General features: G+C 66.5%; 1 protein-coding gene across 2 annotated transcripts; it reads right to left on the reverse strand.

Annotated features, from left to right (window-relative positions):
- Window positions 1–237: 237 nt before the first annotated feature.
- Window positions 238–8,370, reverse strand: MCAM (melanoma cell adhesion molecule). Of its 2 annotated transcripts, XM_084495428.1 has the most exons (15): window positions 8,250–8,368; window positions 4,956–5,083; window positions 4,667–4,877; window positions 4,516–4,586; window positions 4,306–4,393; window positions 4,000–4,179; window positions 3,792–3,919; window positions 3,511–3,670; window positions 3,304–3,425; window positions 3,042–3,180; window positions 2,820–2,941; window positions 2,604–2,739; window positions 2,329–2,470; window positions 1,748–1,865; window positions 238–1,301 (listed from the first exon to the last, which is right to left on the reverse strand). In XM_084495428.1, the coding sequence occupies exons 1-15, from the start codon at window positions 8,329–8,331 to the stop codon at window positions 1,272–1,274; spliced, it is 1,857 nt and encodes a 618-aa protein (XP_084351554.1). In that variant the 5' UTR covers window positions 8,332–8,368; the 3' UTR covers window positions 238–1,271. The 2 variants fall into 2 exon arrangements, with proteins under 2 accessions (XP_084351554.1, XP_084351555.1); XM_084495429.1 differs by lacking the exon at window positions 1,748–1,865 and having other exon boundaries at window positions 8,250–8,370.
- Between the last annotated feature and the right edge of the window lie 3,355 nt (window positions 8,371–11,725).

The raw sequence follows: 11,725 nt of genomic DNA on the forward strand, positions 1-11,725 counted from the left end.
TCTAATTAGCAGCCCTGTACGGAGTTACCTGTTAGCATCCCTAGCAGGCATCGCTCCATCACCTATTAGGATTTGACCAGGATTTCCTCTTAATTCCTATCAGGAATATCCTGTTAATTCCTACCAGGACCTCTCATTAGCTGCCACTAATTGCCTATTAACACTGATTAGCACTGATTAGGCTGTGAAAGGGGAAGGGAAGGGAGCGAAGCGTCACCACCGGACTCACGCCCAGCCTTTGACCTCGGTACTTTATTTTCACATATATATATATATAAAAAAAAAACAAACAAACTGGCAAATATCAGACAAAACTCCCGGAAATGTACACACAACCCAACAAAAATATATATAACCCAAAGCTTCTGCTTCCACGACGCAGCTCACGAGCGGGGCCGAGCCGAAGGGGAAGGGGCTGGGGGGCAGCAGGGGAAGGCTGGGGACGGGGTTTTCCCTCCCCGGAGGGGGCAGGAGGTGTCAGTGAAGCAAGAAATAACCCAGTTTCCCCTGGGGCTGATAAATGTTTAGCAAAAAAAAAAAAAAGAAAAAAAGAGAGAAATCCAACCCTGAGACATCGCCGGCTGGCCCTGACCTGACATTCCTCGGGTTCACGTTTTAAGCACGGCCCAGCGGTGCCAGCAGCTGTGCGGCCTCCCTAAAAGCATCTCAATTCGTCCTCCCCCCCGGCAGCAAACCTTCAAACGGGAGGATTTCAGGACCTGCAGCCCCCAGGGAGCCCAGAGCCCCGGCCCTGCCCTCGCAGCCCCTCGGGGGGCTCCCTGCCCGCAGCACCCCGGGGACTCAGCACCGAGGCCGGGGGGGGGGGCTCAGAGGGAAAACCCCAAAAGCCCCACTGCTTCTCCCCTCTGCCCCCCAAACCCCAAATCCTTGAGGTGCCAGCACCGCCCTGCTGCGAAAAAGCGAAGAATCCCGCCAGCTTTTCTGAGCGAATTTGGGGAGAAAAGGCGTCAAAAAAAAAAAAACCTTGCCGCGCATGGCGCAATTTCCTGAATGAAGCCTCGGCTCCTTCCCTCGGGCAGCTCAGAGGGGGAATTTCTTTCGAGTATTGCTGTCGGCTTCCCCGGAGCAGAAAGCAAGCCCGGCTCCGCCGCTGCCAAGCCGCGGTTGAGGTATCGGAGGGGGGGTCCCGGGGGTGCCCCCGCGGGGTTTCGCCGCCGGCCGCGCTCCCCGGGGGCTGGAGCAGGGGTGGGAGAAGGCAATCGGAGAGCAGGGAAGGGTCGAGGGGAGAAAGCACTTGGGAGATCCCCTGGTTAGTTCCTCAGATCGATGTATTTCTCGCTCTTGAAGAGAAAAGAGGGGGGAAAAAAATAAAATTAGGGGGAAGAATAAGGGTAAAAGACGGCTCCTCGGCTGCTGGGACAGGCGGCGGCGGTGCGGGGCAGCAGGACCGGGGCTGGGGCTGAATAAATCTGCTCAGCGGGACGAGGAGGAGCAGAAAGCCCAGCCCTGGAGCCCGGGACCAGCTCCTGCAGCCCCCCCCGGTGGCTCTCAGCCCCGTGAGCCCCACCTCATCCTGCACCGGGAGCTCAGGCTCGGCGATGCTCTGCCCCCCTCGGCGCCTCCCCGTCCCCCTTCCCGAGCGATGCCGCTGGCTTTAGGGTGCCCATGCAGGCTGCGGAGCGCAGGGCGAGGAGAGAAGCGTTACCTCGGGCACCCCCTGGGCTCCTCGGCTCCGCTCCCAGCCCTGCCCGACGCCCCCGTGGCCGGCGGGGCCACCAGGTCCTACCTGGTCAGCGGCGGGTCCCCTCTCGCCGTTGGCGCCCTGCAGGAGCCCGGCCTCTTCGGCGAGTTTATCTGACTTAACTTCAACTACATTCTTGTCTTTACGTGCCTCTGGCTTTGTGCTAGGGGAGGGAGGTGACAGCTTTGAGACCGTGCTTGCGCCACCCAAGAGGGCACCTGGCTGGGGGAAGGGGGAGTGGGGCCGGCCGAGCCCCCAAATTCCATCCCGGGGGGGATGCTCGGGGGCAGAGGGTGCCCAGGGGCTGAGGATTTGGCTCTGGGAAGCTCCGGGCTGCCCGGCCCTCCCTGCCAGGGGTCCCTGGGCTGCTCTGCGGGGCTGCTCCTCTCCTCCCTGCGTGGACGGGCTGAGCCCTGCGCACCCCGGGGGCTGCGGGGAAGCTGGAAGCGAGACCCCCACCCCGTGCCCCCGGGTGCCTCCCGCCAGCGTGATGGGATGGGAAGCAGGAGCAGGGGGCAGCAGGAGAAACGGGATGCAGGAGAAATAATGGGATGCAGGAGAAATAATGGGATGCAGGAGAAACGGGCAGCCCCTGGGGGCTCCCCGGGGGCGGCGGCAGTGCTTACATGTCCTGCTTGCCGGCTCGGCCACAGGAGATTTTGCCTTTCTTGTGCAGGAAGTAGATGACGGAGCCCAGCACGGCCACCAGCAGGATGCAGACGATGATGGCCACGATGATCACGCCTTTGCTCTCCGAGGTTTTCCCATCTGGGCCAGACACGGGGAGCTCACCGCGCTGCCCGCCCCGGCGCCCTCCATCCAGCCTCTCCCAAAGAGGCAGGCTCCCAAAATACCAAAGCAATCCGAGGGAGGGGGAGCAGCAGGGGGGTTGGGGGCTCACCCAGCAGCTGGATGTGCTTCTCGCTGACCCCCAGCTCGTTGGACACCCGGCACATGGCCCCGGCCCGCAGCAGCTCGTGGCTCACGCGCACCGTCAGGTTGCTGGCGACGTGCTGGTTCTCCACGTACTCGTGGGTCTGCGGGGAGCAGCGCAGGGCTCAGCACCCCGGGGATGGTGACAGCCGAAATTCAGCCCCCCTCCCCGCCCGGCTCTCACCGTCCCGTTGATGCTCCAGCGCACGGAGGGCCGGGGGAAGGCGATGGCCTTGCAGGTGAGGTTCACCACCTCGTCCTGCCGCACGTAGAGCGGGGAGCTGATGGCCACGATGCGCGGTTTCCCTGCGGGGGACGGCACGAAAAAACCCCTTTGGCTCCCCACGGGGGGGAAACAAAGGGCTGAGGCTGGCGGCACGGGGCTCCCCCCGGGGTTATTCCTTACCCTGAACGGCCACGGCCACCTGCTTGCTGCGCTCCAGCCCCGGCACGCTGCGAGCCACCGCCCGGCAGCTGAAATTGCTGGAGGTTTCGAAGGTGAGGTTCCTCAGGAAGAGCTGGTTCCCCTCCGCCACCTTCCTGCCCTGTTGGGGAGGGATGATCCACGGCGCTGAGCCCCCCAACCTGCCCCTTAGGACCTCCCAAAGCGAGGCGAGGAGGCGGAGAGGGGAAAATCCTCCCCTCGGAGGAGCCCGGGCGCCGCTCACCTTCTCGTCCCTCCACTGGAAGTCCAGGTCCACGGGGCTGTGAGCGCTGCAGCTCAGCCTCACGCTGTCCCCTTCGTGCAGGGGCGAGGAGGGCTCCATCTGCACCCGCACCCCTTCGATGTCTGGGGGGGACACGGAGAGCAGGGCAGCGGGAGCAGGGGGACCGGGGCGCCCCCCCTGTCCCCCCGTCCCCCCCCGGGGCCTTACAGTTGACGACGAGCTCCACCTCCTTCTCCATCTGCGTCATGTCGTCCAGGTCCAGGATCTGGCAGCGGTACAGCCCGCTGCTGCTCTTGTTGACGCCCTGCAGGCTCAGCACCCCGCTGCTGGTGTCGGCCAGGGAGGAGACGTCCTGCCAGTCCTCGGGCTGCGGGCAGGGCAGCGTTCAGCCCTCAGCCCCGTGCTCCCGAGGGGCTTGAGACGAGGCACAGGCAAGCCAGGAGCTGCCTCCAGGAGCCCGGACCTCCTCCCGCCCCCAAACGCCTCACCGATTTCTTGTAGAAGCTGAAGACGGGCGCCGGGTTGCCGTCGGCCTCGCACACCAGCTTCACGTCGTCCCCCTCCTTCACCAGCGCGGCGGTGGGCACGATGTGCAGCTCCACGTGCTGCGTGGGGTCTGGGGCACGAGGGAGCGGGCAGGGTGGGTGCTGGCGTCCCCCCTCCGTCCCTAAACCCGGCCCCGGGCCCCTCACTCACAGAAGACGGTGACGTTGACCCGCCGGGAAGCCTTGGAGAGCCGCTGGCCCCGCAGCCAGTAGTGCACGGCGCAGTGGAACAGGGAGCTGCGGTCCTCGCGGGTGACCACGGCCAAAAGGCTGCTGCTCACCGTGTACAGCCCGCTCGACTTGCGGGTCAGCGTGGCCAGGAACTTCACCTCTGCAGGGGATGCGTCTGCTGTTCCCAGTCCGCGGGGAGGGCTCTTTCGGGTGGCCCCAAACCCCCCCGGACCCTCCCTGCTGGGGCAGGATGAGGTCCCCGGCCCCGTCCCCAGCCCTCACTCACTGTTCTCCTCGGCCTGCAGCTGCTCCCCGTTCTTGTACCAGGTGATGTTGGCGGGTGGGAAGCTGTTCTCGCTCACGCACCGGGCGATCTGCGGCGGCACAGAGCGCCTTGGGCACGGCACGGCCCCCCGGGGACCCCCGCGGGGAGCGGGGAGAGGGGAGCCCGGCACGGCGGGGGGCTCTGGGGGGCTCTGCGGGGGCCCCTCCTCACCTTCAGGGCGCTGGGGCTGTGCGCGGGGATGCCGGCCGAGCTGGCCTCGATCTCAGGGGTCTCGGGGACCTCTGGAAGAAGCCCCCGACGCGAGGTGTCAGGAGCGAGGGGGGCGGGATGCGCCCCGTCCCCGCGCCCCCCCAGCACTCACTGTAGACGTGGAGCTCGGTGCGGTTCTCGCCCGCGCCCTGGCTGCCCGCCCCGACCCGGCACACGAAGGTCCTGGCGTCCTGCGGGGTCACCTTGCTGATGGCCAGGGCCATGTCCTCGCCCACCGACAGCCGCCCCTTGTAGCTCGTCTCCTCCTCCAGCACCTCGCCGCCCGCCACGCGCAGCAGCTTCACCGGGCTGCCACGATCCACCTGCGGGACGAGGGGACAAGGACGGGCTGATGGGGAGCCCCGGGGACAGCCAGCAGCCCCCAGCCCCCCGGCACTCACGTAGAACCAGTCGATGAAGCTGTAGGAGCCGTTCCCAGGGATGGAGAAGCCGCACTCGATCCTGGCCGTGGACTCAATCTCCGCTTCCACCACCTCCGGCATGGAGACCTGCACAGCGCCGGCTGCACCTGGGGGCAGGGACGTCCTGCTCACACCACCACAGCCCCGAGACCACCCCAAGACCCCTGGTTATGTCCCCAGCCCAGAACAGGATGCCCAGATCCCTCCTGAGCGCGGCCCCTCTGCCTGCTGAGCCCCGCGGGCGCTGCCTGCCCACGGCACGGGTGGCACCGGGACCTGCAGGGCAGTAATGGAGCTCCTGGCCACGCTCCAGGGCGGCTCCAGGAGGTAATGGCTATCGATCCCAGGCGGGGAGAGGGCTCAGCAGATGCCCTGCCTCGAAGCTGGGGGGCTGAGCACCACCCGGGCATGGTGCAGAGAAGGGCTGCGTCATGCCACGGCCGGGAGCGCCGCCGCCTCCACGCTGGCGCTGCGGGCGCTGGATGAAAGGGGGCTGCACGCCCCACAGCGAGCCCCACAGCGAGCCCCACAGCGAGGGGACGGTGCCAGGCAGCCCATTAAGGGGTCCGGCAGCCCAGCACCTGCACCCAGCCCAGGTTTGGGAGCTGGGGCCCAGAGGGCTGCAGGAAGGCAGCTGTGTCAACAGCTCGCTGATAGCCGCGCCGCTATCAGCTGCTCAGCCTCGCCAGGGAGGGAACTTCAAAGGGCAGCACCCTGCCTGCGAAATGCTCTTTATGTGAAGTGGGTACGCGGTGGCACAGCCCCGACACGCAGCCGGGAGCCCTTCTGCCACGGCAGAGGTGCTGCCTCACGCTGTCAGCCCCGCCAGGGAACCCCAAAAGCCGGCCCCTGGCCCCCGGCTCTCCGCGCGCCCGGTGCACCAAGAGGGACGAGAAGCAAAGCGGGGCAGGAAAGGAGGAGGCATTAAAAAACAGGTGAAAGCCCCAAAGATAAGCAGGCAGCGGCGTCAGGAAACTGGACCAGGCACACGGGAAAGGATAACTTCGCACCGGAGGCACCTGGGCACGACACCAGCCACCCCCGGCCCCGCGCACACCGGGGGCGCACCCCAGCCGCTGCCGCTGCCCCCCGCCGTTCCCAAACCCCCAGCAGGGTCCCGGGCAGGGCCACCCCTGGGAGATGGGAGCTGCTGAAGCGCTGGGAGCGGGAGCCCTCGAGCCCTCGTCCTGGCGGCAAAAGCAGCAGAAGCATGAGCTCAGAGCTGGGGAATGGCTGGCATCCGCGGCTGGCACCAGGCACCCTCCTACCCGGCCGCTGCCCTTGAGGAGGCGGACACGGGGGCTGCAGCCCCCTCCCCGCTCCCCCCAAAAGAGCTCGCCGGCCCTTTTGGGAGCACCCAGCGACACCCCGAGTGCTGCTGGAAGCAGAGGGGGGGACGCAAGCGCCCCTCGTGCAGCCCCTGGGCACGACCCGCAGCCCGGAGCGAGGGGAGGCTGGGTTTTGGGGACACGGCGACGCACCCGCGCGCCCCGCTGCGGTCCCTTTGGGGCCACCGGGGCAGGGCTGGGAGCTTCCAACCCCGTTATGGAGCAGCCCGAGCGCGGCACCCAGCGCCTGGCACAGCTCCAGCGGGGGACCCGGGGCGAGATCCGGAGAGGGAGCGAGAGGGGAAGGGAGGAGAGCCCCTCGCGCCTTTCCATCTGGCTGGTGGACAGCCGGCCGGCAGCCAGGGCTCCGCGAGAACAAAGCTTTGCTTTTAGAGCCGGGGAAAAGGGGTGGGGAGCAGCACGGCCCCTCACGGCCCCTCCGCCAGCCTCCTGCAGAGCTGAGGTGTGCGAGGAGAAGCCTGGCTGCGGCGCGGGGTCGTGTGTGTGTGTGTGTGTGTGTCCCCTCCGACCCTGGAGCGGAGCGGCCACAAAAAAAAAAGGGGGCACCGCAGCGGGATGGGGCTGCACCAGGGGTGCTGGAGGTGTCCCAGGTTTTTCCGGGTGCCTCTCGGGGAAAGCAGCTGCAGGAGAGCCTCGGCGGGCTGGGGCTGGGGACAAAGCTCTGCTGTGGCACCCCGTGTCCCCCCCCAAAAAGCCCCCCCCTAAGCTGTGCGCAGCCGAAGAAGCAAAGCTCGCAGCCCCCAGCCCTGCAGCCAGGTGGGAACACCCCAAAAACAGCCCCGCAGGAGGGGCCAGGGGGGCACCAGCAGCTCCAGGCTGAGCTCCATGCCCCGGGGGGGGGCACAAGGGGAGCCCCCCAGCTTGCCCAGGGAGGGTTTGGCTGCAGCCCCTCGTGCTTCCCTGGCACCGCAGGGCAGGGAGCAGCACCGGGACCCATCCCTGGGGCTTGGCGAGGGGCAGGAAGCGCACCCCCCCCCTTACCCACGGTGGGGGGGGGGGGTGGAAAACGGGCTGGAAAGAAGGATAAAAAAAGAAAGAGCGTGAAAAGCCAAGAGAAACACAGCGCCCGGGGGGGGGGAAAAACTCCTTAGAAGGCGAGGGGTGGATGGATGCTGCCCCAAAAACCTGACCGCCGCACCCAAAACGCACGTGGGGGCTCCCCGGCACCCTGCCCCACGGACCCTGGCCACAGCAGCCTGGCTACTGCCAGCCCCCTGCTGCTAGCCACCGGGCTGGCAGCCCTGGGGGGCCAGCAGGGAGCACCCCTTTTTTTTTTTTTGGGGGGGGGAGGCTGCAAAGGGACCCCCAAAGTGGCACCAGCTCCATGCCCAGAGGCTGAAGCGGAGCTTGGGGGCGTGCAGGGCTGGGAAAGGGGGGTCTGGGGGGGTTATTGGGGGGCTGCTCCCCCCCTCAGGCTGCCCCCCCCCATGATTTGGGCACCCCTGGCCCCCAGCGGGCGGTGCCCCAAGGGCGTCAGCTCCGGGACGGGATGGGGGACAAAGGGGGGGGACACGGGGAGGGGGTCGTGGGGCGGGGGGGGGGATCGGGAGGGGTTCAGGGGGGGTCGTGGGCTCAGCAGGGAGCGCCCCAAAGCGCCTTCAGCCCCCCCCCCGGGTGCTGAACGAGGCTGGGCAGCTCCACGGACACAGCAGGGGGAGGGTCCCCGTGTGCCCCCCCCTTACCTAGGGACTCCTGGGGGTCCAGCAGCACCCATAGGACCCCCCAGCACCCCCCCCAACCCCACCCCGTCCCCAAAAAACCCTCCCGCACCCCTCAGCGGCTGCGCGCCCCCGGGCGCCGCAGGTGCTGCGCTCCCCGCGGGCGGCCCCAAAACGCCCCTTTCTCTCCCCAAAAAAAAGCACCGCCCCCCCCCCCACAAAAAAAAAAAAAAAAAAAAAAAAAAGAAAAAAACCCAACAACTCACCGCAGCAGAGCAAGAGGCAGCACCCCCAGCCCCAACCCCAACCCCAGCCCCAGGAGGGGCCCCCCCGGCGCCCCCCAGCCATCGCCCTCCGCCGCCGCCTGCCCGCGACTGCTCGGGACCCGCGGGCTGACGTCAGGAGGAGGAGGAGGAGGAGGAGCGGGGGAGGAGGAAGGCTCCGGACCTGCCCCCCCCCCCTCAACCCCTCACCCCCCCCCGGCGGCTGCCGCCCACCCCGCAGGGCGCAGCCCCGACCCCGGTCCCCCCCCGACCTCTCCAAGGCGCGCTCGGGGCGCAGCCCCCCGGGGGTGGGCAGGGGGCGCTCCGGGAGGGGGCTGGGGGGCTGGGGGTGGGGGGGGGACACGGTGGGGCTGGGGGGGGGCCGGTCCCGGTGCATTCCTGCCCGGCCCCGCCTGCCCGGGCTTGCTGCGGTGGCTGCGAGCCGCCAGCCAGGCGCTGGAGGTGGGAACTTTGGGGGGGGGGTGAGGGAGGGGGGGGTTTAGAGGGGCGGGGTGGGTTTGGGGAATGCTGTTTGGGTGGGGGGGGCACCCTACAGGAGCAGGGGACCCCCCCCCCAATTCACCTCGCTCCGCCCCAAAGCCCCCGCTCCGTGCCCAAGCGCACAAATTTGGGGCGGCCGAGCCCCCCCCCACACCTTGAAAAGTGGCAAAGTGGGGGGCGCGCCCCCCCCCACCCTAAATCCCCCCCCCCCCCCCGGGGTGCCCTGCACCCACCTGCAGCCCCCTCCCCACCGCAGGGACCCCCCCAGGCTGCAGCCCGAGCCCGCCCTGCAGCTTCTTTTGGGGGGGGGGTGGAAAAAAAGGGGGGTGGGGGATGCCCGGGGGGGTCTGGGGGGGGTCAAAAGGGGTCGGGACCCCCCCATCTTGCCCCCAGTCCCCTGCTGCAGCCTGGCCCTGCCTCAGTTTCCCCCTCGGCTTCTCCTACCCCCCCCCCAAAAAAAAAAAAAAAAGGGGCTGCACCTCTCAGGTACACCCTAACCCCCCCGTGGGGTCAGGCTGGGGGTGTCCCCAGGGCAGGGGCATCATTTTGGGGACCCCCCCCCAGCACCCCCTGTTTGGGCTCCCTCGGTGCCATCCCCTGACCCTTCCCGTGCCCCCCCCCTCCAAGCCTTGGCTCCGTGCCGTGCCCCCCCCCCCAACACCACCACTTTCCAAGCCGAATGGACCTGATGATTCATCGGAAATGATTAAATTTTATTTATTAAATTTCTTCCCCCCCCCTTGGCGAAATGGGTTGCTTAAAATGGCAACGAGAAGGGAACAAGTGCAGGGCGCTGCCCCTATGGCTACACCAAAGGGGGGGGGGAAATTTTGCAACCAGAGACCCCCAACCCTGGGCACGCCGATTTTTCCCCCCCCCTCATGTGCACGATGCAGGGATTGGGGTACCCATCGCCCAAACCCCAAAAATCTCCCCCCCCCCCAGGGCCCAGGGGTGCCGCGTTCCCAGGAGAAAGAAGCGCCCAGCAGGGCAAACAAAGAGGCCGGAGAGCCGGCTGGCACGCTGCTGGAGCAGCTCGTTCTCGTTGCAAAAATAAAGAGAAACGTCCCCAAAAAAAAAACCCAAAAACCTCCGCAGGACATTCCCAGCCCTCGGCCCCTGGGAGCAAACAGCCCCGGTGACCGCCGCGGGCCTGGGGAGCTTCTGCTCCGCGGAGATCCTTTTGCTTCCAAAAAAATAATAATAAAAAAAAGCTATTTTAAATTTAAAATTTTCTAAGCTTTAAGCTTTTTCTAATTTAATTTTTTTATTTTTATTTTTCTCACACCAAACTCACGCTTCTGGGGAAAAACCTTCCAAGATTTCCCGGCCGCTGTGAACGCCCCCCCCCGGCACCCGGTGGGCTCGGGCTCTCGGCGGGGAGCGGCCGCTGTCATCTGCCCCAAATCCTGCCTCATTTTGAGCCTGATTATTTATTTTTTTGGGGCCGAAAGGGCCTCGGCTCCAACCCTTCTCCCCGCTGGGCAAACAAACAGCGCTGAGCAGGCAGCGCCGCCGGGGCGGGGAGGTCGGGGTGTGTGGGGTGTGAGCCCGACCCCGTGGCCTCTTGTGGTGCTGGGGGGGGGCTCCGAGCACCTCAGGGGGCTCAGGAGGGGTTTTGGGGTGCGTGGGGGGCTCCGGGTGCCGGCTGCGTCCCCATGAGCCTGGCCCTGGGGATGGAGGGTGGTAAGGGTGAGGAGGGTGCTGGGCGCACTGGGCGACGCGCTGCCGGCTGGCACGGCTCGGGGTGGGACCCAAAATAATAAATAGGAACCCAAAATAATAAAAGGAACCCAAAATAATAAAAGGAACCCAAAATTTCGGCTGGGAACCAGCTGCCGCAGCCGTCCCGGGGCTGTTCCTCTTCACACAACACCCTCGGGGCCAAGAGGGGTCCCCGCTGGAACGGCCAGGATTTGGCTCAACACCACGCAGGGAGGTTTGGGGACGTTTTTGGGGTGGAAGACGAAAGAGGGACGAGCACCAGGCAGCCGGGGGGGGGGGCTGCACCCCGTCTCCATCCCCCTACAGGACCCTATTTGGTGTCCCCATGCCCTGGCCCAGGAAAATGTCGCCTCCGTTTGTGCCTCCCCGCTCCTTCCTCCGTTCCCGGAGGAAGGAAGGACGTGAGCGGCCTGGGGGGGCAGGACGGGGACATCTGGATTTGTGTGCACCAAGGGGGGGCTCGGCGGATGCCGAAACCCCAAAAAGGAGAGCGGGGCAGCCCCAGGGATGGTTATGGGGCACGGAGCAATCCCCGGACACCCCGCTTTGGGGGGGGGGTGAGGCGGACAGACGGACGAGGACAGCTGGGGGGAAACCTTACCCGGTTTTGGGGTAGGGGCCCCAATGTCCTAGGGGCAGGTGCAGCCGTGTGGGGCGTGATTTTGGCCACGTCCTGCCCTAATTCTCGCTCCCATGTGTGTAAAACCCCGGCCCTCCCAACCCCAAACGCGCACGCAGGGCGGCGAGGGGAAGGATTTGGGGCTATTTTTGTAAGCCGGCCTTTTCCTTCGGAGGATGCTGAGTTCATCTTCCCCTCCTTGTCATCGTCGTCGGCCTTCGGCCTTCGTCCGGACGGAAAAAGGCCCCATTGTCTCCCAGCCAGATGGGCCGGGGCCTGGGCACCCGCCCCAACAATGGGGTGGATTTATAGGGCCGGGGTTTGCATCCTCAGCCCCGTGCTGACACCGCAGACCCCAAAGGAACGGGGGCCCCGGGGCGCTCATCCTGCCCCACTTGCCCCGAATCTGAGAGGCGAGGACGGGGATAAAAGTCCCGAGAGGGGAACCCTGAGAGATTTTGGGGTCTCTTCCATAGGGTTTTGTGCTGCTCGGGGGTCCCCGAGGCGCCGGGGAAGGCGCCAGGCCGGCAGCACCCATGGGAGCTGTAGGGCCGGGCAGGGATTTCTCCTCGCAGGACGTTCCCATGGACGGGGATTTGGCTTTCCCAGGGCCGCCTGGACGGGATCCAGTGGG

Source organism: Aythya ferina (genome assembly GCF_964211825.1).
Source record: "Aythya ferina genome assembly, chromosome: 22".
NCBI classification, from domain to species: Eukaryota; Metazoa; Chordata; class Aves; order Anseriformes; family Anatidae; genus Aythya; species Aythya ferina.